The sequence below is a fragment of the Eurytemora carolleeae genome, unplaced genomic scaffold, assembly GCF_000591075.1.
Source record: "Eurytemora carolleeae unplaced genomic scaffold, Eaff_2.0 scaffold325, whole genome shotgun sequence".
Taxonomy (NCBI): domain Eukaryota; kingdom Metazoa; phylum Arthropoda; class Copepoda; order Calanoida; family Temoridae; genus Eurytemora; species Eurytemora carolleeae.
The window spans coordinates 50834-78774 of record NW_019396214.1 but is presented as its reverse complement, the minus strand read 5'-3'; the positions used below and the strand labels follow the sequence as shown (position 1 = coordinate 78774).

Genomic DNA, 27941 nt, shown 5'->3' with positions numbered 1-27941 from the left:
CAGCTGTGCCATTCACAAATGGACAAAATATTCATATCTTTTTATCTGAAAATTTATCATATTCAGGGATGGTTTCTCTTAATGGTGATTTATGTAGCGATTTTTTAAAATAAAAATTATTGCAAAGAAATGTTTGTAATATTATTTTAAAAGTACGCAATATATAATGAACAAATCTTGGAATTTTAGTTGTTCAAAGAATTTTGACTATGAAGGATCGTCATGAGACGTGAAACATTTATGTTTAGATATATTTTGAGCAATTTAAGTGTGATTCAATTTAATTTTAACACAAATAGAAATTTTTGGCTTGAGCTAATTTTATCGAATGTTCTGTCAAATTCGAAGCTATAAAGCAACATTTTGGCATATTTTTGCTATGTTTTACATTTCTCAGAATTTTGGGAAGCTCTTGTTTTTGTTAGAATGAAATTTGGTGTACTGCACTCTTAGATCTACACTGCACCACACCAAATTCACCTTCCCCCTTCCCCTCCTTCTTCTTTCCACCCCCTCCCTACCCCTTTGTATCCGTAGTAGCTGCCGTAGAATAGTGCTGTAGTGTCATATCCTGGTAAAAGCTGTCGGTCATCTACAAGAAATCAATTAATCAAAACCAATAAATCAATCATTCAACTTATATAACTTGTTGAGCCTATTCCATTTCCAACTAGCCTCTTCTTTGCCAAAAATACGATGGGCGGGAGAAACTATATCCATGCCATTTCAGACAATTTTTGGAAAGCCCTTCAATCACTCAATTAATCAGTCAACTGGAAATGGGAAATTGTGTACACATCTGGAACTCTGGAAATGGCAGCTGAATACAAGTGGGGTTCGATAAGTTTACACACACATATTCTCTGTACTCAACGACACCACGAAGGTTTTAAAGGTACCGTTGTAAATCGGGCATGGAGGGTCATTTGAAATTACGCTTACAGTCCCTTTAAGTAGTGTACACTGTACATACTATTTCTACGGATTATACAGAGTGATTCAAATAGAAAAGTGTGTTACTCACCTACCTGATTGTAGCGATGAAGGTTATGTTGATGATAACCCTGTATTCCTGGGTGGGGATATCCTCGACTACCTCCCCCACCCTGCCCTCCGGGATAAAGTCCTCGCATCATACCAGCGTAGTCTGCAGGACTACAGGAGGGTATAACAGCTGGAGAAGATAAAGCTTTCTGTAGTTGTTTCTCCTGTTTCCTATACTTAGCTCTCCTGTTCTGGAACCAAACCTAAAACAAATCAAATATAAGGTTATGTTCGGAGACATTTAATCTATATAAAAAACAAGACATTCGTATATATGTTCCTTTTGACCCCCAAACAGCTGGACCGAATGGGCAAAAATTTGTTGTGGACACCCCTGGGTAGCCTGGGGGTGACCTTGGCTAAAAAATCGGGTTTTTTTAATGTTTTTTTTACAATTTGTTTTCCACGGGCAACGCCAAGCACTTCATCAAGTATACGATATAATAAATTAATTGAAGGGACTGAGGACATAATTTCTGACGACCCTCGGTGTTTTGATTTCCATTGCAGACTTGCGGATATCTGTTGCAGAAACATTTGTGGAAATTTTGATCATTTAACACTTTCAAGGTAGAAGAAATGTAATATCTTTCCCATTATTTATCCCATAAAGATTTAAAGGGTGCCATTGTAGATCAGCCATGCTTCTTTTTACTTTATACTGGCTAGAGTGAAAAATATAAAAGGAAAACTTAGATAATTCTTGATCAGACAAAAGTTTAAAGAATATCTATGTACAGTGTACATACCACTCTACAAATGTTTAAAGAGTATTTGTGTACAATGTACATACCACTCTACAAAGGTTTAAAGAGGATCTGTGTACAATGTAAATGCCACTCTACAAAGGTTTAAGAAGTATCTGTGTACAATGTACATACCACTCTACGAATGTTTAAATAGTATCTGTGTAATATGTACATGCCACTCTACAAAGGTTTGAAGAATATCTGTGTACAGTGTACCACTCTACAAATGTTTAAAGAGTATCTGTGTACAATTTACATGCCACTCTACAAAGGTTTAAAGAGTATCTGTGTACAATGTTCATGCCACTTTACGAATGTTTAAATAGTATCTGTGTAATATGTACATGCCACTCTACAAAGGTTTAAAGAGTATCTGTGAACAATGTACATGCCACTGTACAAAGGTTTAAATAGTATCTGTGTACAATGTACATGCCACTCTACAAAGGTTTGAAGAATATCTATGTACAATGTACATGCCACTCTACAAATGTTTAAAGAGTATATGTGTAATATGTACATGCCACTCTACAAAGGTTTGAAGAATATCTGTGTACAATGTACATACTACTCTACAAATGTTTAAAAAGTATCTGTGTACAATGTACATGCCACTCTACAAAGTTTTAAAGAGTATCTGTGTACAATGTACATGCCACTCTACAAAGGTTTAAATAGTACAATGTACATGCCACTCTACAAAGGTTTAAATAGTATCTGTGTACAATGTACATGCCACTCTACAAAGGTTTAAAGAGTATCTGTGTAGTACAATGTACATGCCACTCTACAAAGGTTTAAAGATTATCTGTGTACAATGTACATACCACTGTACTAAGGTTTAAAGAGTATCTGTGTACAATGTACATACCACTGTACAAAGGTTTAAAGAGTATCTGTGTAGTACAATGTACATGCCACTGTACAAAGGTTTAAATAGTATCTGTGTACAATGTACATGCCACTCTACAAAGGTTTGAAGAATATCTATGTACAATGTACATGCCACTCTACAAATGTTAGTATCTGTGTACAATGTACATGCCACTCTACAAAGGTTTGAAGAATATCTATGTACAATGTACATGCCACTCTACAAATGTTTAAAGAGTATCTGTATACAGTGTACATGCCACTCTACAAAGTTTTAACGAGTATCTGTGAACAATGTACATGCCACTCTACAAAGGTTTAAAGATTATCTGTGTACAATGTACATGCCACTCTACAAAGGTTTAAAGAGTATCTGTGTACAATGTACATGCCACTCTACAAAGGTTTAAAGAGTATCTGTGTAGTACAATGTACATGCCACTGTACAAAGGTTTAAATAGTATCTGTGTACAATGTGCATGCCACTCTACAAAGGTTTAAAGAGTATCTGTATAGTACTATGTACATGCCACTCTAAAAAGGGAGGGTTACTTTAAACTCTAAAGTTCCTTGTGAAATTAAATAAATTACTTAAAAATTCTTAATTTGAAGGTTCTAAATAGTTTGTTGTGGGGAGATTTAAAGGTTAAAGAAAAAGGACGGTTATGGGTAAAGTCCTAAAAACTAATACTGACAGAGCACAGAATAAGTATAAAGCAAAGACATTATTCCATTACTCGTTTTTTCTTAAATAAATTAAACTTCTTTATTTAAAGATTATGAATGAAAGGAAAGATTTATAAAGGGTGAATTATTGAAATGTATGACTGAAAGGAATAGGATTGAATAGCTTATTAAGAATGCTTCTACACCCATCTATACACTTGTTATCAGCTATGTTTAACGCTCAGGAGTGTTCACGGTGTACAATTTTTAAGGGGGGGGGGATAGTGTTTTAAGCTTATTTGGTCATTCTACTTTTTAGCAGAAAGTTTTAGACCCCCTNGATACAATAGATAGATATAGATAGATACATAGATAAATAGATAGGTAGATAGATAGATATATACTGTTGATGATAATATATATAGATATTTCAACTAGATAAGGAAAGTTAGAAAGTTGATATAAAAAGGAATATCAGGTTTCAAGGGATACAAATATGTAATATATACATATATATATATATATATGTAATATATATATTAATATATTCAATATTTTTGTAAACTGTATCTGTACAGTGTACAGCACAAATAGAAAATGCACTGTTTTTATGTACTGTACAATAATTTATGAATTTATTTTATAGAGAAAATGTTGAAAATATGTCACAATATGGAAATCTCAACTGCACATTACTGTGAAAATTAAGAACTTTTCTTTTCTGACATTTTCTTCATTTTAATTTTAATAAGATGTTATATCTACTCTTTTTTAATTATCTATCTAATGTTTTGACAATCATGGAAATCAAAGAGTGCATTATCACGGGCAGCCGTAGTACATTTGAATTTCCGAGCCGGGTCAACCTTTCCGGTCCCAGTTTGTACTGTATCGACCGGACATTGGGTAAATAAAGCAGACACTAAATAGGACTAGCCGGTGTAACAAGGTTGACGCAGTCAGACTTTAGGTTGAATTTACTTTTACTGAAGGGTCAGAGGTGCGTGTTATAAAAGTACATTAAAGTAAACTGTTAATACAGATATGGATGGTTTTATAATACTTTTATCCCATATTATTTGGCTAAGGGGGGGGGGGACAGAATTCGAAGCTTAAATTTGTTTAAGCTTTCTAATTTTTCCCACCGGACTATTACTATTATTACTGTACTAGCTGTTTAACGCCGTTGAAAAACTGGCCGAATGCTTATTGAATTAGCCAAACTAAATCTGAATTATGCCCCCTTCCAGCCTGGACATATTATACCTGTATTCTGGCTTCGTTTAGTTTAGTAGATCTGGCTAGTTCCTCTCTACAGTATATATCAGGGTAATGAGATTTTGCAAATGCAGTTTCCAACTCCTGCAGCTGCTCTTGGGTAAACGTTGTTCTATGTCGTCTTCTAAATAGAAAAATGATTATGCTCGAATGGAGAATTTTATATCAAAATGTTTTTTCCTCTAAGTAATCCAATTTGGAATTTACAAACTGATATATGTCTTTTTTATATTTAAAAATATCGGAAATGAAATTATTTCACCATTGTTTCAGAAATTTCTTAATTATGAAGAAGGTAGGCAATATTTAACACGCTCAGTATGCATATTTGATAGCCATGCAAATAGAAAATAATATACACAGATACTGATACAAAAGTTGCAAGCCACGGGCAGCCGTAGTACATTTGAATTTCCGAGCCGGGTCAACCTTTACGGTCGCAGTTTTTACTGTATCGCCCGGACATTGGGTAAATAAATCAGACACTCAATAGGACTAGCCGGTGCAACATGGTTGACGCGGTCAGACTTTATGCTTCATATATGTTGAATTTACTTTTACTAAAGGGGCAGAGGTGCGTAAAGCTCTCATGGTAAATGTTTGTATTTCATGTTTTCAGCAACCAAAAAGGAGAAGTGAGTTTTTTAGGTAGGATCAAATGCGTTTCGACACTGCAAGTCATGAAAATTGATGAAACTTTACAGTTTGTTTTAGTTCTTTATTATATAGAGTTACCCACAAACGGTGAGACTACAGAGACGATTGTACACACATTACATTCACGTTTTCTTTCGGTTTTAAACTTGATTTATAATTTGAGAGACTAAATTTAAGATATTCAGATTGTCATGTTTAAAGAGTGGTCGTCATTACAGTTTCATCCGTTGTGGGAAACCCCTGTATATTCCTATTTTTAAAAAAAGCATAATTTTTTTTTTTACCAATTTGTTAAAGAAAGTGAAGATATGACTTGCCTAGCAGGTGTAGGACAGGTAGAGGCTGAAGGATTATGCATGCTTCCATTCTCCCCTTCAGTCTTTAACTTTTTAAAGGCGCCATCTTGAACAAATTAATTCATGTAAACCAAGGTCATAATGCAAGGAAAGTTATTTAAGAGGTGTGCGCATCTTTTGTACCGCAGTGTACTATCTCTGGGCGGTAATGGAAACACATGACGGATGTCGAAGCCTAACATGGGATCCATCTTTCACATAAAAAATCAATGAAATATTCTGGTCATAGGAAACTACTATATGTGAATTATCAAATTTATCAAAATTTAATGCTTTTAACCTCCTCGGATACTAAACGAACACATGATGCATCTATTCTTGTTTACAAATTCCGCCCCGAGAGAACTAGTTTCAAGTATACCCAACTGCAAATAACTTTCCTTGCTTTATAACCTTGATTTAAACAGAATCTAGATGTTATGTTAAATGACCCTCTATTGGATGAACTATTCCTAACGTTTTATCTTGGTCTGATCAAAAATAAAATGAGATATTTTTATTTGATTTATTTTTTTGAAAAAGACACTTTTTTCTACTGAGACATGATTGTCAGAATTCCACTCGTGCTTGAAAAAAAGAAGATGTTTTTTTAGTATAATGTAACTCAAAACTTTAATAGAGATAAGGTTTAAAAAGTACAATTGTGAATCAGACATGACACTTTTTAAGCTCTGCAGCCCTTTCACCAAAAAAAAACTATAATAACTATAAATAATTATAAAATAAATATAGTTCAAAGTTAATTCAGATTTGAAAACTATAATAACTATAAATAATTATAAAATAAATATAGTTCAAAGTTAATTCAGATTTTAAAAAAAATACAAAGAGTTACTTTTGATTGATTGAATAATTGTAAATCAAAAGTAAATATATTTAGTTTTTGAATGATATGATTTGTAGATTATTTTAACTAATAGGATTCATAGTTCTACAAAATTTGGTTGCAAAGATTTAGAAATTAGAAAATCATAGTTCGTGGCAAATAATTAATTCCTTTGTATCTCAAATAAAGAACAATAGAAACGACAAAGGAAAGAATTTGCTGTTTAATATATTAAAAAAAGAATTACATGTCAATTTTGTGTTTATATTACTATATTTAAGGTATTTATTTATGAAGGTTGAAGGATATTTATTAATTTACCAATTGTATAAAGGTTTCTGCTACTGTTGTCTAAAGAATGAAGACCCAAAGATCTGCTCTCGTCTAAAACAAAATCTATGTTCAGAATACTTTAAATATAATTATGATAAAGGTTTATAATTAATGTAAAAAATAAAATATTTTTTTAACGTCACGAAAAAAAATTTTGCGCGCAAGATATTTCTCTTTCACTGAAAACCCTAAATTCTAAAATAAAAACCAACTAAAAAGGGAGAAAATTCGGTTTTATTAGGCTTCTAGAAACGTTGCTGAACTCTAAAAATATGCCTTCAGCGGAATTCAGCACATATATGTTTGAGGATTAACAATATTTGCACAATAGTTCCGATCTCAAAGCATTTACAGAGAAATTTTAAATAAAACTTTAAAAATATTTTCATTAATCAATTACAGTAAGACGGTTTATTTCAGTTTCTGCTGATAATGACCGTAATAATAAACCCGGCCACCTTGAGCTGATAGCCAGAATTGTATTGAAGATGGAATATCCCCAGAATTAATAAAATACACCAACCTTGAGCTGATAGCCTGAATTGTATTGAAGATGGAATATCTCCGGAATTAATAAAATACACCAACCTTGAGCTGATAGCCTGGATTGTATTGAAGATGGAATATCTCCAGGATTATGGGAACCAAACAGAGATCCAAACTCCTCTGCACACCTAGATATTAAAGAGATTGTTCACCTATTTCCAAATATACCTCATATCTCGATTTCTAAGTTTAGGATCATAATTACTCAATACTCATATAACATTATTGTAATTCTCAATGCTTTTCATCCATCTGCAGGTGTTACTAGAAGTGAACCTTTTTTGCTACAAGTTGATCACAGCAAACTATAGACAGAAAAAGAAGGTGGTAAAAGGCATTATTCCATATGACTAGTGAGGCTTTGTGACTATAAAGTGACTTATAGATTTGAGGGGTTAAAAATGTTGAGAACGATTAGAATTAAAAACAAAAAGTTGGCCCCACAATGACGTTTATTGGAAATTTATCAATTATGATAAATAAAAAAAAACTATGTAAAATAGATTGCAAAAGAGGAAATATTTCAATTAGGGATTTCTCAATACAAAGATGGTATAAATTGATTCCGCAAATTTTATGTTAATAAAGAAAATTTTGTGAAATTCAAACTATAGTAAATTGCAGGTTAATCTGAACTGAACATTTTTTGCAAAAATCCAAACATTTCTTATAGAAAACTAAACATTATGTAGATAAAACTAAACATAGCATAGATAAAACTAAACATTATGTAGATAAAACTAAACATAGTATAGATAAAACTAAACATTATGTAGATAAAACTAAACATTATGTAGATAAAACTAAACATTATGTAGATAAAACTATTCAACAAACAGACAATGTCTTATCAAAACAGATCCAACTAATCCCCTGTTATTCCCCATCCCCCCTAAAATCCCCAAGTGCGATCATTGATTATGTGTTAATGGTTAGATAATGTTGTAATAATTGTTAAAGTATTTAAGAGATCATACAGTTGTCGTATATATCAATCAAACAGCATGGAGGATAAACAAATAAACATGGTAACAAAGAGAAGCTATCAACGAACGGATTTTCTTTGCTAACTTGTAAACTTGTAATTTGACAAAGCTTGCTAGAAATCAAAACTTAAATATAAAAGTCGTCTTCATTGTATTGATATAAACGCCAAAGTAAATTTCACGTTAGAATAAAAACTGACATGTTTTCAAAGTTACAAATAAAAAGTCAAATTTTCAGACTAGGAATACTTTGAATTGTCTCAAAACCTTGATTTTACCCCCACCAACTCACTTAAACTCTTTTGTTGTACTGGAATTAAACATTTTTGAGCTGAAACACGTTTGGTTCAAGAATTTTATTTTAAAAGAAGTGATTGGCAAAATCCTAAAAGTGTGCATTTTTTTACTATTTCTAATATATAATATAGTTAAATGTAAATTGTTGTTAATTTTCCCTGCGCCAACCTTTTTGATAATGTGATATTTTGGCGGATTATAAACTTTCTTCATTCTAATTTTTACAAGAACATTTACAAAACTTTATAGATACCCATTTTTATGTACTTCACACTAACAGAAGAAAATGTCGTGTATCAATGAAATAAATATATATATATATATATATATATATATATATATATATAAATATATTTATATGTTTATATATATATACTAGCTATAGTTAAGCAAACGGCTTGACCAAATGTGCTACATTTTTTGATGATATCCATGGGTACCCAAATGGTAACATAGGATAAATTTTTTTTTTCAAAATCGATATTTTTTTACTTCGAATTTTTTCAAGAAGTTTTTTTTAATTCCACGGGCAACACCAGACACTTCATGGACCTCGTTCCATTTTTTGAAAAAATGTTAACATACTAAATTTGTCTTGTAAACACCTAAACTTTAACCTTACATGCTTATTTTAAAAACCTAAACTCAATTATCTTAAATTACTCCTTGGGCCCTTGTCTACTTGTAGTTGCTTGTTTATACATAGTCTTGTAGTCTAAAAAATAATAAAGCTAAGCCTAGCATAACATTTTGTTTATTTAAAAGAAATTAACGTCAAAAAATGCTCCATTAACTTCTTACTGGAAATTCTAAAATTTAATTTTTCCTCATGTAGATTTTTTCCTTCACGAGAATAAAATTTAGATACAACAATATCTGCACGGCGTACTGACCAATGTTTAGCGCGATATGACTGTTTTTTTTTCACAATCTTCTGCTTAAATGTACATGCCTTGTGTTTCATGATGAGAATAGACCAAATAATGTATATTTTATGTTATTTCATTTACAAATATTGTATTTTAAGTAGCTTGCATGGAATTTATTTAAAATGATTTCCATTTATATGATTACTTTTTCCAAGGCCGAATTTAAAGAATTTGAGTCACGGCTTAAATTTAAGCCGCGGCTCAAATATTGTTGGTTCCACTTAAAGTTGTATTAAATTTTTCAAGATTAAGGCCGGCGCTCAATTGAAACCGATTTTTTGTTGGTTTTGAGCCGCGGCTTAAATTCATTAAATTCGGACACCGTTCATTTTATTTTCTTGGAATTAATCCAGTAAATCCACTAAATTGGGTACAAGGTGTCTCAATAAACATGGGAATTCAGTGACGAATTCGATATCGTCTTTTTAAATGATTCTTTGATTTAGTATAGTGATACATACTCAGATACCTGTGATCCGTAATATTTTCGTCTGCTATGTTTACAATTTGTTTGTTTATGTTTTGACTGCATACGGTTGTACTTAGTAAAACAAGAAAATTGCAGTATACAAACACAGTAAACTTTTCCGTCTTCATTGTTCTTCTTTCGGAGACATTATAGACACATCTTTACAACCATTTACCGTTTTCATAAATAAACTCTAGCAGACATAATAATAGTATGGCTTTTGAAATCAGGTATTACAATAAAAATTCATAACAAAGACGATATCGAATTCGTCGCTGTATGTTTATTGGGACACCCTGTACAATTGCACAGGTCACTGTGTACATAGGATACACAGAAGACGTAAAAAATGCCATAAAATGCCGTTTTCCGTTGGTTTTTTAGAACTTCAACGTAACATTACAACGAATGCATACTTCACTCAAATAAAATTCTNCCCCACTTAGGGGGGGGCACCTACCTTTTTTTCTCCTGTGATTCTAGTAGAAGAGATCGTTGATGAAGAAGTGGTTGGTGACTATCCCTGTGGTCCATCTAAAATAAATATCTAAATTAACGGAGAAACTGTATTAAACTTTATTTTTCTAATTCCTTTATCTTTGAAACCAGATGTTGTATATATTGGATCACACATAGACTAGTTGGACTAGCAGATATCAAGTTTAAAATATCAAGTTGGTGCTTCTTGCTACTACATATAAATCGACATTAGGTTGCAAAGATATAAGTCTAGATTATGTAAATTAGAGTCTAACCCTATTTGACTTTTCTAACATATACATGCCCCTCATTTTAGGCTAAAATTTATGTCTACTGCCTGAGTCCTCATGCATACTGCCTGAATGCCTTTTCTTACTGAGTGTTACCAGACTAAATCTTTTTATAGTCCTACTTCCAGTCATCGGATTTCAGAGCTTTTTGGAAAGCCTATGCCAAAAAGATGCAGATTGCACAATGTCTGCAAAGAAATTTTACCTTGATTTTTGCAGACGCCTTTAACGCCTTTAATTGGAATTTGCACAATTTATATTTTTCTTTTGAAATTGCAATTTAATATTCACTGGGTCAAGGGCTTTTCAAAAAATGTTTACTTTGTCATATTTCGCAAAAAAAAATTGTGCACACTTTTACTAAATAAATAGATTTCGCAATAAATTTTTGGATTCTTGCAAATTCGCATTTTTTCTTCAGATTAATGAAGTACAGCTGCAAGGGCTTTTAAAAATATATCAAATGTTATAGATTTGTAACCAGCCGTCAGTCGGAATAGGGTTAAGGCAAATAATTAGTTGTTTCCACGAACAATTTCTGTTTAAACCTTTAGATTTTTAATCAAAAATCTAAATGTTTTAGTCAACATCTTTTTGATACAAAAAAATTATGTCTATGTTTCATAAACTTGAAAATTAAAATTTAAACCACAATTGCAAAAAAAGGGTTTTTTTTGGCGGCAAAAATATTGTAAAGCTTTCGGGCTAGATTTTTTTTGTTCATTTCAAAAATTTCACTCACGAAGATAGGTCCTGATTTCTCAAAGGTTGACAATTGCTGCCGCCAAACCTTCAATCAAGATTTACCAAGATGAAAGGTCGAGTCGATGAAATTTTAAGATTGGCAGGTCTTATTCACAACGGTACCTTTGACACCTCTACCTGAGTAACGAGTTGGAAGGTATCTTCGTTTTTTTATCTTTAAAAGTAAAAAGTCGAATTTTTAAAGAGGATTAAACAATTGCTTCATTTAAAATCGATTTGTATTACATATATTGTATTTTCAGGTTGTTATAATCGATGAAAATGTTACTGATTTCTTATTTTATAATGCTGAAAAGTTAAAAAAGCACTTAATTGCTTTAAATTTTCCAAGTCTGTAGAGCTGCAAAAAAATGAATAAGTAAGTAAATGAGAAAAAAATCTAAGGCCAAGGCGTTTCGACACTTAAGAAGTCAACCCAGTCTTGAAAATTGCTGCAACTTTTCATAGCTTTCTGATCGATTCTAAGTGATCTTCCATTTAATTCACCATATTTATTGACACTTTCAAATATTTAACTTGAAAAGTTTAATTCCTCAATTTTTAAAACAAAACAAAAAAGATAAAAAGGCTCAACATCTTCAAATCAAAATGTCTTGTTAATAATATGCATCCAGCTTATTTATACTTCTTTAAGTTTAGTTAGTTTTGTTTATCAAAAACAAATGTCCAAAATTGTCCCATGATATATTCTTTGGAGAAAAAAACAGCAGTAGCGGTTAAACGATCGGTTGAGACATATCTATAGACTCTTTGAAGAATTTTAAAATATTTGAATACTAATAAACCAGTAAATATACAAATATTTCATAATAATTTTCTCTTTTAACCGTTGGAACTACAAATTTTGTAAACTTCTTTTCCTTCAATTGATGGAAGCGCGATTCGTATGAGTTACCACTGAGTATTTTCTCAAAAGTATGTAACATTTTCCGCAATCATTAAGATTGATATCTCCAGGATTCTCATTTGTTGGCACTACATTTTTGATTAGAAAAAAAATATTTTTCGATGTTTTAATTTATATTTTGCGGATCCGGATCCGGATCCAGAGAGCGCCAACCAAAGAAAATAGAATATATATTAGAGTGGAATTTACTAGAAAAAATTGTAAAACGGCCATTTTGTTGTACTGTTTCCATACTGCAGGTGTACTTCACATATTTGTGTTAAATAAACTTTTGGGCCCATGGAATATCATTTTATAGAAAATCTAAAATTAATATTAAAAGAAAACCAAATTATGAAATAGGCTTGTTTCATATCATTTCACATTATAGACTCTATGCCTTTTACTTTACAAACGATGATTTTCTGTTATAACTATAAACTAAACGATTTTATTCACCTAATTCATTTTATAAAGTTTTTAAACTTAACAGCTTTAAAAAATCGAAATTGAAATGGATTATCTAGGGAACATACTGTATTAATGTACTCTACTGCATACAATTTGTGAACATTTACATGATTTGTACACTTTGAACTCCTTTTCAGACTGAAAGGGACTGACAAAATTCATACCGAGGGATCGTCTAATTTCCACTCTAATATATATTCTATTCTCTTTAGCGCCAACATTTCGGATCCTAAGCAATGATTACATGAAAAGCTTTCTATCCAGTAAAAGCGCATATAAATGGGACATGATTACCCAAATACCTAACTATTTTTTATCCTTTTTCTTCCTTTCATGTACAGTTTTCTTTCCTCCTTCTCTTTCCCCCTTCTCCCTTCTTCTTTTTCTTACGCTCCTGTGTACTTTTCCTTTAATCTCCTATCTCCTTTCCTTCCCCCCCCTTCTATTTATTTTCATTTTTCAGTCTTTCATGCTCAGTTCTCCACCCCACCTTCTCTCTTCTTCCTGTACAAAACAATGCAGTACGGATTTGAGGATTTGTAGCTAGGGTTCCTTACTGATAATCGTACAATTTTTGAGTGTGTTTGTAAACTTGTGTATTCGGGAATTATACCATGAAGGAACTATTAACGTTATCTCAATTAAAGATTTGCATGCTCTTTCCACAATGATACCCTTTTAAACTTTATCTGGAAATAATGAGCAAGATATCTCCTGGAAAATTTGTTTATCACTTTTAAAAAAAAAACTAACTGAAAAAAAACTTTCCACATTTGTTCTCAGGAAAAGGTCAACATAATATCCTGCAAACATTTTTCAAGTTTTAGGGTGACAATAAATATAACGTCTATGCAGTCCCTTTAAATTAAATCCAGATTGTTTTTCACTTGTTTGCAAATAGTTGAGTCTCATTGTTTTTATTTGGTCAGACTTATATTGAGTTTGAAGAATCTTATGAAAAATGTTAAAACAAGAAGAGGGCTGGATGGAAGACATAATTGAGTCAAGTTTAAACATGAGTTTTGTTAAATTTGATTTTAAACTCACCGGAAAGTCTGGTCTATGGCCGGGTTTAGGTTCTAGGCTCGCCAAAATGCGGGAAGAAATTGGATTAAGTCTATTAGGGTCCACACTAATACGACCTTGCCTGGTATATTACGAACAGATAATAAGTTAAATTTGTCTAAATTTTGTTAGTTCCGCTCAATAACCTTCTTAGCTAACGATAACTGAATATAGGAGAAGGACAAGTATGGTAACTCTATTAGAGCGCTACAGGACCGGGAATCCGCGAACTATCTGCTCTCCTATTGGATAGAATCCTGCAGTGACGTCACGCTCATTTCCCTCTTATCCAATCAGCGTTTAATAAACAGAAACTTAATGGAAAATCAGGCTGAACGTGATCTTATTGGTTAAGGGAATGGGGAAAGAGTGTTGGGGAAAGTTGCGCAAAGCTGGCAAGGAAAGGAGAAAGGAAGGGAGTACTGAGACCAAAGTCTGAAACCTTGCAAAATGGAATTATTAATTTTATTAGAGAACGGTTGCAGCTTTACAATTAACTTATATGGGGTCTCTGACAATGAATTAAGATGCAGAGCTCGTAAGGTTGCTAAATGAAATTAGTTGCGTACACAAATAATTAAGTTTAGTAATGGGATTGCACGGTGCACCAGCTACCCTCGCAATAAAAAATACTTTAAACTGTTTTTTAATACCTCCGCGCGCACTGTAAAACAAAATAATAAATATGCAAACTTATTGATTATAAATACATCTAATTTATATTGAATAAATATCCATAACTATTTATTTATTGAATAGATTGGGTTAAAGAGACTTTAAGCTTAACTGTGACCCTCCATGCAAAATATGCAATGCCCGATTTACAACGGTACCCTTAAGACCTTTTGTATATTTGTGTGTAAACTTATCGAAACCAGTTTGTATTCGAATTCAAATTCCGGTGTGCGCTACATACAGTCTACTGAACTCAACACACAGATTTTTCGGCTTTGATTTTTACCGGACTATCTTAATTTTTATTTTGCTAAGCCCTGATACGAGTACTTTTATGAAGTTTTTTGGCAAAATTCTACATTAATTTGAACAAAAACCTATATGTTGCTTTTTTAAAGATTAAACCCCTTACTTATAGTGTCATTTAACTTCCTCTGTTTTAAATATTGTTTTCAAAATAAAGACTTCCTTCGATAAAAGTATTCAGAAATCTAGTTATTTAGCAAAAACAAAAATTGCGCAAAAAGTGGCAAATTTATAATTTTTTAAAAACCTTAACCCAGCAAATTCAAATAAGCAAAAATTGTCAAAACCTAAATGAGTGTATTAAAGAAAAAAAAATGTGCAAATATTCTGTAAAGTAAAAATAAAAATAAAACGCGCAGAGTTTCGTTGCCAAAATTATGCAATGTAATTTCTTATGTTTTAGGCTTTTTAAAGAGCTAAAAACCTGAAAGTAGATCCTGATACAGAATTAGTCTGGTATAGGTTTAATAAGGCCTTAAACGTGGGGCACGTGCTAACCCTAGTCAGGCCGACGTCTGGGTTGCCTAATATATTTCCGTATTGTGATACAAATCTAGAACATTTGATACATTTTAATAATCGGCGAAAACAATTGCGAATTTGCGGTAATTATCTGCAAAGAAATTGCAAATTTGCACAATTTCAAATATTTATTGCAATAATAAGTTATTAAGCAAAACCAAAAGTGTGACTGTGCGCGCAATATGATAAGTTATACATTTTTGAAAAGCCCTTGCCGCGGCAAATTCAATTATGCAAAATATTTGCAAAATTTTCAAAAACTAAATTTGTATTCAAGGAAAATTCAAAATGTGCAATTTCTGGTCAAAAATTCTGCAATCTGCTTCCTTTTGTTCATGGCTTTAGAAAGCGATAAAAAAAGCCGGAATCCAATGACCGGAAGTAGGTCTAAATATAGATTTAGTTGGGTAAAGGTAAAATATGGCATTAAGGCAGTATGCCTAAGAACTAAGGCAGTTGGTATAAAAGCCCTGATTGGAGGCTGAAGTGGCATGTGTTAGTTAGAAAAGCCAGAAAACTTAAGCCTCTTAGCTCAATCACTTTTCAAATGCTCACCAAAAAACTACAGGGGAAAGGGGGATCGTTTTGACGGGCCTCTCCGTCAGAATATCTTATTTCTTTCTTTCTTTTTGCTTACTTTTTTCTGATATATTTGAATGAAAATTTGACTTATTTTGCACTAATTGTTCTACATATGATACCTTTTACCGATCATTCATGAAAGGCGAATACGTTTTAACCGCACAGCCTATTCCCGGGACATGAATTCTTTGTTTATTTTAAGTGTACGTATATATCCTTTTTATCACAAGAATTCTAAATATAAATTTATATTATACTTCGAATTTCCCCAATTTCATTCTTCTGTTGTACATCCTTTGTCTCTTCTAGCCCCCTCTTCAACCCCTTGGGGGTGGGGGGACCATAGATGGTTAGATATATAGATAGTCGGACATGTGTGAATAACTAAGATTATTAGAGGGATTATCCCCCCACTATATAGACTATAGAGACCATACAGCAACTAGTCAAGGGATTTTCTTACACTTCAGATAGTCTTGGAGTATATATGTATAGATACAAAGTATATATAGAGATATCATTATCTTGGAGTATATATATATATATACAGAATATATATAGATATACCATTATCTTGGAAATCTTGCCACCCCCTGGATAAAATCCTGTTACGCGCCTCTATATACATATACAATATACATGATATAAATAGAGATATTATTATCTTAGAGTGTAAGATATGGGATATATATAGATATCATTATCTTAGTATAGATACAGAATATATATGTATAGAGATATCATTATCTTTGAGTATATAGCTATAGGAAATATATATAGAGATATCATTATCTTGGAGTATATAGATACAGGATATCTATATAGAGATATCATTATCTTGGAGTATAAAGATACAGGATATACATATATTCAAGTGAACAAAGAAAATAGTTTTATGAATGCACAAATTTTAATACTGTAAATACTAGATCTCAGTGTATTTTAACGCATTTATTTCATTTCAAAATAAACGAAAATAAATATTTCTCTTTAAAAAGGATTAAAAATAATATAACGACAATTTGTCGAAGAACAAACATTTATATTAACTTTTTTTAAATATTGAAAATATGAATAGATAACCAACAAATTACATCAAACAATTATTAAACAAATGAATATTATCCGCCTGTACTGTATCCCCTCCAATCCTGAGAGAGTCTTCAGCTTGTTTAAGAATCTTCGAAATCTTCATTTTCAACTAAAAAAATCTTTATTCATTATTCTGACATAAGTCGGATCTTTGTCTGAAATCAAACAAATCTAGAACTTGAACTCCTTCAACCAGGGCTAATAGTACCTGGGGATAATGATTAAGAAGAACATGAACTCCTTGAACCAGGATTAATAGTACCTGGGGATGATAATGATGAAGAAGAACATGAACTCCTTGAACCAGGACTAATAGTACCTGGGGATAATGATGAAGGACATGAAATCCTTGAACCAGGACTAATAGTACCTGGGGATGATAATGATGAAGAAGAATATGAAATCCTTTAACCAGGACTAACAGTACCTGGGGATAATGATGAAGAACATGAAATCCTTGAACCAGGACTAATAGTACCTTGGGATGATAATGATTAAAAAAAACATGAACACATTGAACCAGGACTAATAGTACCTGGGGATGATAATGATGAAGAAGAACATGAACTCCTTGAACCAGGACTAATAGTACCTGGGGATAATGATGAAGAACATGAAATCCTTGAACCAGGACTAATAGTACCTGGGGATGATAATGATTAAGAAGAACATGAACTCCTTGAACTAGGACGAAAAGATCCATTTCTCCAGGTCGTCTACTCAGGAGAAACCCTGTACTGGGGTTATAGACAGATCTAGATTTAATGATGTATGGTAATGTTAACAGTTAATAATCACAATAATGATCATGCTAGTAATAATGAAGAAAAATTAATATTATAATGGCATTGTTAATAATATTAATGATATCAATAGTAATAAAACGATATTAAAAAAGAAGTTTTTGCAAAACATAGCTTCATTGGATTTAAATGCTTTTAAAAATATTAATTATCATATTTTGACCGTGTATTGATTGCTATAACACTTAACCTACTACTAACTAAACCATTATCGAAAATGACGTTTTTTAAACAAATTAAAGTTTTTATTAATAAGAAAATATTGAAGATATCCGATGAAATTTGAATATTGAAGATAGTAATGTTTAAATAGGACTGTAGACGTGTTTCAAGAGACCTTTTAAGTAATGTTCTTGCATGTCTGATTCAAAAAATGAACTTTTTATCTGATCTATATTTTGGATAAATAGTGTTGTTTTTTTAGCTTCAAAGGTTTTCATTCTAAAGATTTCGTTCGTTCAGTTCGCTCAGAAAAAAAAGTTTGGCAGATAAAACTGTTTTTCGGTAAATTAAGAATCGTTTTGTGAAAAGTCAGTTCAAAACTATCGTTTTTGTCAAAATCTTTTGAAAAATTTGTTTGTTCTGTAAAACACAATCGTTCTAAAGTTTGTTTGAACCATTTAGATGGATTTTTTTAATATTTTTTGTTTTTCCATTGCTCTGAACGATCCAAGACGTTTATCCATCCTTTGTTTTCTTTTCTGATCGACACAAGCATTCACAAAAAAATGTCCGTCCGTCCGTTCTCAAAAATGTTGTTTGTTTACAAATTTCTTTCTCTATAAATAATGCTGGACACAATTGAAATTACGTCTACAGTCTTTTTCAGAGAAAAAGCTCAGCCATTTTGAATTTATCTGCTTACTTTGAAACCTGATGTATGATGAGAAGCGCCAAGAATAGTTCCAAGTTTCTAATTGGAACCGGAGATGGAATATAAATCTGATCAACTAAACAGAACAAATTATTATTTATCTAAAAAAATTATAAAATACAAAACTAAAAAGTAAAAGGTAGAGATGGGCGCATTCGGCTTTTTTAATTAGTTTATTTATCGTTCGATCGTTAATAACCCAATTCGCTTGGTTTTTTTCAGTCATTCAAAAAAAATTTTTTTTTCGTTTTCAGAATTATCGTTAATTTTCTAATTCTACTTACGATTTCTAACTAACCGGGCAATCAATTTAATCGTTCGTTTTATAACAATTTGCTAAAAAATTCGTTTAGTAAAATCTAGATTTTTTCAAGGTTGTTCAAACAATGATTTATGAATCGTTCATAAAACATTCATGGATATGAATGATAATTTTAAATCATTAGTTTTTCAAAAACGATGATCTCTTAAAAAAGTGACTTGAGGCCGAAGTTAAAGAATTTGAGTGGTGGCCTAAATTTAAGCCGCGGCCTAAATATGGTTTATTGAATTCAATGTTTCAAGATTTAAGCCGGCGCTCAATTGAAACCGGTTTTTGGCGAATTTAAGACGCGGCTCAAATTCATTAAATTCGGACATTGGTTTCTAAAACCTGGCTGATCAAGTCCGATCCATTGAGTGATACTTGTCAGCTCAGATACCAGGTTTCTCTTACTCTCCTCTCTAAACCCAGATTCTGGAGAAGAGATCCATTATTCTATAATTTACAGGGATTTTTTAAAGAGATTTTAGCCTTTAACTATTTATATTTATTTTAATTTATTAAATGTGTTTGCTTTAATTGGTGTATTTTCAAAATTAGTAAAAGCCGATCTTTTTCAGTCACAATTTTTCAATTTTAGGTGCCCTATGGGTTATGTGAGATACTGCAAAAAAATCGGTCTGATAGGATCAGATTCTTTGGCGTTAGTTCCCGCTAGACAATACATTTTATGTTATATTTAGACTAGATTTTTAAAGTCCCTTTACGACCCTTTCATTTTCAATCTCAAAGAATAAAAATAAAAATTATTTTGAGGCACATTTTTTACTGGCTTAACAGTTAAAACCTTTTTCTGAGTTACCATAAAGATTTGGGCCCAATCATTTCTTTAGTTTTTGACGTTTATAGGGACAGACAATTGATTGTGGGCCTTGTTGTCAAACAAGAATTGAAATTGTAATATATATGATTTATAAAATCTGCTGTGTATGTTTTTCACTTGATCTTTAAAATTTTATTTTTTCATGAACAACTATTTTGGAAAATGAATGTATTCTTCTTTATTGTGTTATCTTCTAACACTACACTAAGCTAGTGGGGTAGGTCAAATAGGCCTGGTTGATAGGCCGGGTACTGTACAAATAGGCCTGGTTGATAGGCCGGGTATTACTGTACAAATAGACCTGGTTGATAGGCCAGGTACTGTACAAATAGGCCTGGTTGATAGGCTGGGTACTGTACAAATAGGCCTGGTTGATAGGCCGGGTACTGTACAAATTCTGGCCGCGCCATTAAAGTTGAAACTGAGCAGTCATAGGTTAGTGTTGGGCCAGTACTTTCCACTCGTCACTCAGGCCATAAAGCAGGGTCGGTCCAGTTCGAAATCAAATTGACTTTATTAGTCCACTCTGTGCCATATAGATGAGTTTAACAATCAACTTTATTTTACCTTTTGTCTGCCCAACAGTGATGATTCCAGCTTGAAGACTTTCAACCGTGGATCTGAGGAGAACAAATGTTTTGTCTTTGAAACTTTTTATCAGCTTTTGATAAATAGATTTTTGAATAAACTATTCTTGGAATTTATCTATTAAATTGACAGGTTTTTCTTTAATTTCAATGTTTGGTTTTTATAATTTTACATTGTAAGGTAAATATGATATATCTAGTTCAAGGGACATTAGTTCTAACCCAGGCTTATAGATCATTTTCTTACACTAAGTATCATTTCTTACACTAAGTATCATTTCTTGCACTAAATATCATTTCTTACACAAAGTATCATTTCTTACACTAAGTATCGTTTCTGACACTAAGTATCATTTCATACACTAAGTATCATTCCTTACACTAAGTATCATTTCTTGCACTAAGTATATTTTCTTACAAAAACTATCATTTCTTATACTAAGTATCATTTCTTGTACTAACTATCTTTTCTTACAATAACTACCATTTCTTGCACTAAGTATCATTTCTTACACTAAGTATCTTTTCTTACACTAAGTATCTTTTCTTGCACTAAGAATCATTTCTTACACAAAGTATCATTTCTTACAATAACTATCATTTCTTGCACTAAGTATCATTTCTTACACTAAGTATCATTTCTTACACTAAGTATCTTTTCTTACACTAAGTATCATTTCTTATTCTAAGTATCAATTCTTACAATAAGTATCATTTCTTACACAAAGTATCATTTCTTACACTAAGCACAAAGTATCATTTCTTGCACTAAGTATCATTTCTTGCACTAAGTATCATTTCTTACACTAAGTATCATTTACACAGAGCTGACCCATTTACCTGAGAAGCTTGGCCTGAAACCTGGCAGACCCAGAGAGATGATGGGACATCAGTTGGCGAAGTATTGTTAATTGTCCCAGGGACACAATCAGTACACTTATATTCTAAACAGAAAGATATGGGACATGAATAGACGTAGTTTTCAAATCAAAACAAATATAAAATTTGTCTCAAGCATATAGAGAATAACATTTTTATAACATATTTATGATACTTTAGAGTATTGTCATCTGTGCAAGGGACGACAAAGCTATTTAAAAAAAATTCAAATAAATTTAAAACTTTTGTTTGAACGACTGAAGGTGGATTTTTGAACATTTCTGGGAAAGAATTAAAATGTCGCCTTCATTATTAAAAATCCTCGAAATTTCAGGAATTAATATTCGCAAATCACTTTGATCATGTAACATAAAGAATATTGTGAATCATTAACTACATTTTGATAATAAAAAAATCCATTATTTAATAATTACAATCTCTGAATGATTTTGTTTAATCGAATTATTTACAGTCTGTGTGAAATAAACGCAACTAAGTGAATTTATATGGGGATTAGGCTCTATTGGGTTGTAGGCGTGTTCAATCAATTTCTCCAAATAGACGTAACTGATGATGTAAAATTAGCAACGACCGAATCCGACTTTTTAAGGGTTCAGCAGGACCCTCATTTAATTGTTCGCGAAAACTCCCTTTAATTTCTCTGTACTATTTTTTGTGGTATGAATCTTTTTAAATTAAAAATTTCAAATTTGTGTATTTAAATTTTTTTAATCAAATTTTACCCAAGAAATTGCTCTCTTTTGAAAATGGTTTAATATCTTCCCTTGCATACCTGTATGTTTTTACTAATTTTATTTAGGATTGTTCCATAGGTTTTAGCCGGGTAGGGAACCAGGTCCGAATACGAACCTTGTAAAAATTCCTTCAATTATTTTTATATTTATTATAATATCCAAATTTTACTAAGTTAAAATATCTTGCCGGGTATTCATAATTTTCAATTTTAAAAAAAATTGTCAAGGCGACATTTTATAAAATTGTTTCGATGACTCCGAAGTTCCGGGTTCGAATCATGCAAGGATTGGACTGGATTAAGATGACCCCCCTCCCCTGTTGCTTCTCTGATATTGAAAATAGATCAATAAAGAAATATTTAAATTTAGAGTTTTTAAATTAGTAAGTTATATCATTTATTCCAACTTTTATCGTTTAGTTACCAAGATGTTCCTGAGTTTGATCCAAAAGTTTGAAGACATCTTGCTCTTCCAAAATCTGAAAAAAAAATGTATTAAATGTAAAGTTAGGATTATGTTTGGCTTTATAAACATTCAGGCCCATAGAACTTTGGAATAAGTAGATGATTGTTAGACTCAATAACTTATTTTTAAAACCACTCATAAAAATATTTCCTTTACAACAACTTCAAATTACGTCTTTTATGCTCCATAGTTGTTTGGAATTCAATGCAAACTACGTTTAAAAACCGTAACTAATATTTTAAACCTCTTTTTGTAGAACCTCCACTAGGTTTTGCATCTTCTGCACTGACATCAGACCAAGCAGTCTGTACAGGATGAGACTTTAGAAATTCTGTATTTCTGCCCGTCAAAAGTATACTTCTTTGTTAGGATCGATCTAAGGGCACCTTCTTAGAGACGTAAAAGCAGAAAAATACAGAATGATTGGATAATTTAAAAAAAAGAAAGAGAAAATGCTCATTACTATTAGTCAAGTTTCACTAGACATGAAATATTTTTTTTCAGGCAAAATGAAATTAACTCTGTCTGAAAAAAATGTGATCCCGAAAGAAAATCCAAGATCAAGAAAAAAGGGACTATCGATAAAAAGCAATTTTGTAAAAAAGTCCTACCTTGATAGTCCCGCTATTCCTGGCACTCCAATACTAAGTCCAAGCTGATTAATCACACTCTCACTCACCTAAACAAACTAAAATTAAACCCTTGTGAGCATGCGATGCTTTTTTTAAGAGAAAAGACAACTGAAAAATGCTTTAAAAATTATTTACAATTAATTTTTCCCATTTTTCACAATAATTGACAAATTTCTTCGATAATATGTGTATTTAATATTTATCACTTTAATGTTCAAGATATAACATATAATTCCTATAAATTTTGTACAGTGGGAAAGTGTGTCTGATATCTTTTTTGAATAAAAATTTTAAATTAAAGTTTATAATTTGTCTGTTTAACTGACCATTAAGGAGTGCGGAGGCTTCATAGAAAACCAGGATTCATCTTCCCCAGCATACACTACATTCTGATATTCAGATACACCTGTGTATCAGAAATATATATATAGTGGCATACACTACATTCTGATATTCAGATACACCTGTATAAGAAATATACATAGTGGCATACACTACATTCTGATATTCAGATACACCTGTATCAGAAATATATATATAGTAGCATACACTACATTCTGATATTCAGATACACCTGCATCAGAAATATAAATATAGTAGCATACACTACATTCTGATATTCAGATACACCTGTATCAGAAATACAAATATAGTAGCATACACTACATTCTAATATTCAGATACACCTGTATCAGAAATATAAATATTATCTTTATAGAAGTATAAACAAATTGGAGGCGATCACTTGTTAATAATTCAAATTTAAAAAATTTAAAAAATATCTTTTAGAATTATGTTCATGTCCAAAAATTAAAAGACCCACCTATGAGCTCTCTGGCAATTCGTCCCATAAAGTTTTTTGATGCATCGTCTATATTTAGCTTGTGCTCAGGGATAGGTATAACTGAAACAAACTGATTAAAGACAGGCAGAGGTGCAACTAGGACAGGGTAGGGTAGGGTATGGCAGAGGTGCAACTAGGACAGGGTAGGGTAGGGTATGGCAGAGGTGCAACTAGGACAGGGTAGGGTATGGCAGAGGTGCAACTAGGACAGGGTAGGGTATGGCAGAGGTGCAACTAGGACAGGGTAGGGTATGGCAGAGGTGCAACTAGGACAGGGTAGGGTATGAGCTCTTTTTATTTCATTTTCTAACTGAACGATCATTAAGTAAAATCGTTCATTTGATTAATTTGTTGTTTCGTTGTTTCAAAAGTTTGTTAGAAAAAATCGTTTGTTCAGTAAAAACCTTATAATTTTCAAAAATATATGCTACATATGGAACTGGTTTAATTTCTACAGACTTATTTGTAATCGGAGTTTCAAAATTGACTTTTTTAACATCTACGTAAAATGTCCGATGTATTAAGCACAATATAGATCTAAAAATGACCATTTTAAAGGCTCTCAAAGAGTCTTCTAATACCATTATACAACGGAGATTATCTTTATTTTTAACCAAATTTACTTACTCCAGTTGGAAACTTAAGGGGCCTATAAAATTGTCATTTTTAGACAAAGAGAATAGAATATATATTAGAGGGGAATTTGAGGAATCTCTCTGTATGATTGGTCACTTATGAAACCAGCCTATTTCATAATTTGGTTTTCTTTTAATATTAATTTTAGATTTTCTATAAAATGCTATTCCAGGGCCCAAAAGGTTATATAGCACAAATATGTGAAGTACACCTGCAATATGGAAACAGTACAACAAAATGGCCGTTTTACACTTTTTTCTAGTAAATTCCACTCTAATGTATATTCTATTCTCTTTGTTTTTAGATCAATAGCCTAACGTTGTGCTCACTGAACCGTAGATTTTAAAAATGGTCTTAATCTTGAAAATCCGATTACAAACGAGTCTGTAGACAACCTGTATGTTAAAACATTAATAATCTAATATATATTTATTAATTTTATTAAAAATTATTCTTTATAAAAACTGATATTTTTATCAAAGAATTTTCCTGCATGGGAAAAATGTTGTTGGGAAAGTACCTATTGAAGAAATTAATGGTTGGGGAAATTTACGTTGGGGAAATTAAGGTTGGGGAAATCAAGGTTGGGGAAATTAAGGTTGGGGAAAGTAAGGTTGGGGAAATTAAGGTTGGGAAATTAAGGTTGGGAAATCAAGGTTGGGAAAATTAAGGTTGGGGAAATCAAGGTTGGGGAAATTAAGGTTGGGAAATTAAGGTTGGGAAAATCCAGGTTAGGGAAATCAAGGTTGGGAAAGTTGTGACTATGGATATTGTGTTGGGTGAAATGACCATAACAGCTTCTATATTAATTTTTGAAAAAATCATATTAATATAAGCAATACTGACCATTACTCTGATACTGGCTGTGAAATTGCGTAGGTCCGCGAAGAAACATGGATGCTTCTCTCTCAACTGAAAAAAAACGTTAATGATTAATGAATAAAAGAAGATGAATTTATAAATAAGGGTTAGCAATATATTAATCTACTTAAAAACTAGAAGAAGATAAGAAACTCAAAAGAGCTATTAACTGTTTTAATATTGGGATATGTCATATGAGTCTAAATAGATTATCAAGTACAATAGGTGGCAACAGAGAAATGGATCAATTATACACGACGTAACAACTAACAAGTGTCAAAAATAACAAGGAAAACGAAATTTTCTCACATTATTTGACATGTTCTTCAAGATTAAATAAAAAAGTGTGAAAACGGAACATAAATAACACATAAACTTGCACCATTTTCATTGCAAGATCCCAAATTATCACTATTATTAATAATTTTGTCGGACACAATACAGAGTTGACACTTGTGATGTAAGAATACAACCCATGAATACAACTGTACTGAGAGTGTACAAATATTACGTTGCCATATATTGTACTTAACAATCTATTTGCATGAGTCTAAAAGAAGTCGAATTCTTCCCACAAAATGGAATTTTATAATTGATTTATCATTTCAACTCAATATCGAAGACCCTTGATATTTTAAATTATGAATTCTGTTAGATTAAATAATTTAAGTTTGAAATATCAAATTTTTACACCATTAGGTTACAGAAACATAGCGATTAGAAAAATTTAATTTGTGAAAAAACTCAATTCCTTTGTCATACTAATTATTCCATTTCTAGAATTTGGCTAATATAACTATATAACTATATAACTATATAACTATATAACTATATAACTATATAACTATATAACTATATAACTATATAACTTTATAACTATATAACTATATAACTATATAACTATATAACTATATAACTATGGAACTCACAACGCCTTAATTTAGATTTTTGGAAGCCCTAGACATCTACAGTTTAAAACTATAAAGATCTTGTTCTTCGCTTTAGCAAAATACCAGAATAAAAAAAGATAATAAACCTGCATAGTTGATCAATCTTGATATTTCCTCTTGCCATAGACAAAGAGTAGATATCCCGATATAGTCCTACAAATATAATTTGTATATAAGGGTAAATATCCCAATATAGTCCTACAAATATAATTTGTATATTAGGATAAATATCTTGATATAGCCCTACAAATATAATTTGAATATAAGGATAAATATCTCGATATAGTCCTACAAATATAATTTGTATATAAGGGTAGATATCTCAATATAGTCCTACATATATAATTTGTATATAAGAGTAGATATCCCAATATAGTACTACAAATATAATTTGTATATAAGGGTAGATATCCCAATATAGTCCTACAAATATAATTTGTATATAAGAGTAGATATCCCAATATAGTCCTACATATATAATTTGTATATAAGAGTAGATATCCCAATATAGTCCTACAAATATAATTTGGATATAAGAGTAGATATCCCAATATAGTCATACAAATATAATTTGTATATAAGAATAAATATCCTGATATAGTCCTACAAATATAATTTGTATATTAGGGTAAATACCCCAATTTAGTCCTACAAATATAATTTGTATATAAGGGTAAATATCCCAATATAGTCCTACAAATATAATTTGTATATAAGGGTAAATACCCCAATATAGTCCATCAAATATAATTTGTATATAAGGGTAAATATCCCAATATAGTCCTACAAATATAATTTGTATATAAGGGTAAATATCCCAATATAGTCCTACAAATATAATTTGTATATTAGGGTAAATATCCCAATATAGCCCTACAAATATAATTTGTATATTAGGGTAAATATCCCAATATAGTCCTACAAATATAATTTGAAAATAAAATACCTGGATATACTCAAAAGACTTTCTAAAACTTTCCATCACTGAAGAAAAAATATTTCAATAATGAACAAATCTTAAAGTTTATTCAGAGGCTTATCTAGTAGTTAAAACTTGGCATAACAAAGGTTTGCTTTTGTTCTATTATTTTGACCCCTGGAGGGCAAACACCTTTAGGATCATCTTTGGTCTAAATATTCTTAAAACGGAATCTGATTTTTCTCCAAAACCTTGAGAGCAACTCCAAAATCCTGGGAGCACTCCAAAACCCTGGGAGCAATCCGAAACCCTAAGAGCAGCCACCCTTCCCTCGTTGGAGTAACCCAATCAAAATTTGAAGCAAATCAGTCCAGTGTTTATGAGTTATGAATATGAATATAAATATGAATATAAATATATAAATATGAATATGAATATGAATATAAAT

The 27941-nt window shown here is 31.4% G+C and overlaps 2 protein-coding genes across 2 annotated transcripts in view; both read right to left on the bottom strand.

Annotated features, from left to right (window-relative positions):
- Window positions 1-517: 517 nt before the first annotated feature.
- LOC111698337 (ALX homeobox protein 1) lies at window positions 518-14165 on the bottom strand. Its single transcript, XM_023468654.1, has 8 exons — window positions 13949-14165; window positions 10470-10543; window positions 7371-7456; window positions 6771-6833; window positions 5585-5669; window positions 4599-4734; window positions 1029-1247; window positions 518-592 (listed from the first exon to the last, which is right to left on the bottom strand). The coding sequence occupies exons 2-8, from the start codon at window positions 10541-10543 to the stop codon at window positions 518-520; spliced, it is 738 nt and encodes a 245-aa protein (XP_023324422.1). The 5' UTR covers window positions 13949-14165.
- Window positions 14166-16989: 2824 nt separating this feature from the next.
- Window positions 16990-27941, bottom strand: part of LOC111698335 (WASH complex subunit 5) — a 34563-nt gene continuing 23611 nt past the window's right edge. Inside the window, exons 30-44 of the mRNA XM_023468652.1 lie at window positions 27521-27558; window positions 26661-26727; window positions 25610-25675; window positions 24107-24187; window positions 23610-23689; window positions 23263-23330; window positions 22896-22956; window positions 22610-22664; window positions 22225-22301; window positions 21393-21496; window positions 20533-20585; window positions 19473-19556; window positions 18812-18896; window positions 17787-17898; window positions 16990-17252 (exon numbers count right to left, since the gene is read on the bottom strand). Coding sequence (XP_023324420.1) covers window positions 17142-17252; window positions 17787-17898; window positions 18812-18896; window positions 19473-19556; window positions 20533-20585; window positions 21393-21496; window positions 22225-22301; window positions 22610-22664; window positions 22896-22956; window positions 23263-23330; window positions 23610-23689; window positions 24107-24187; window positions 25610-25675; window positions 26661-26727; window positions 27521-27558 — 1142 coding nt within the window. The 3' untranslated portion in view covers window positions 16990-17141. The remainder of the gene's footprint in view (window positions 17253-17786; window positions 17899-18811; window positions 18897-19472; window positions 19557-20532; window positions 20586-21392; window positions 21497-22224; window positions 22302-22609; window positions 22665-22895; window positions 22957-23262; window positions 23331-23609; window positions 23690-24106; window positions 24188-25609; window positions 25676-26660; window positions 26728-27520; window positions 27559-27941) is intronic.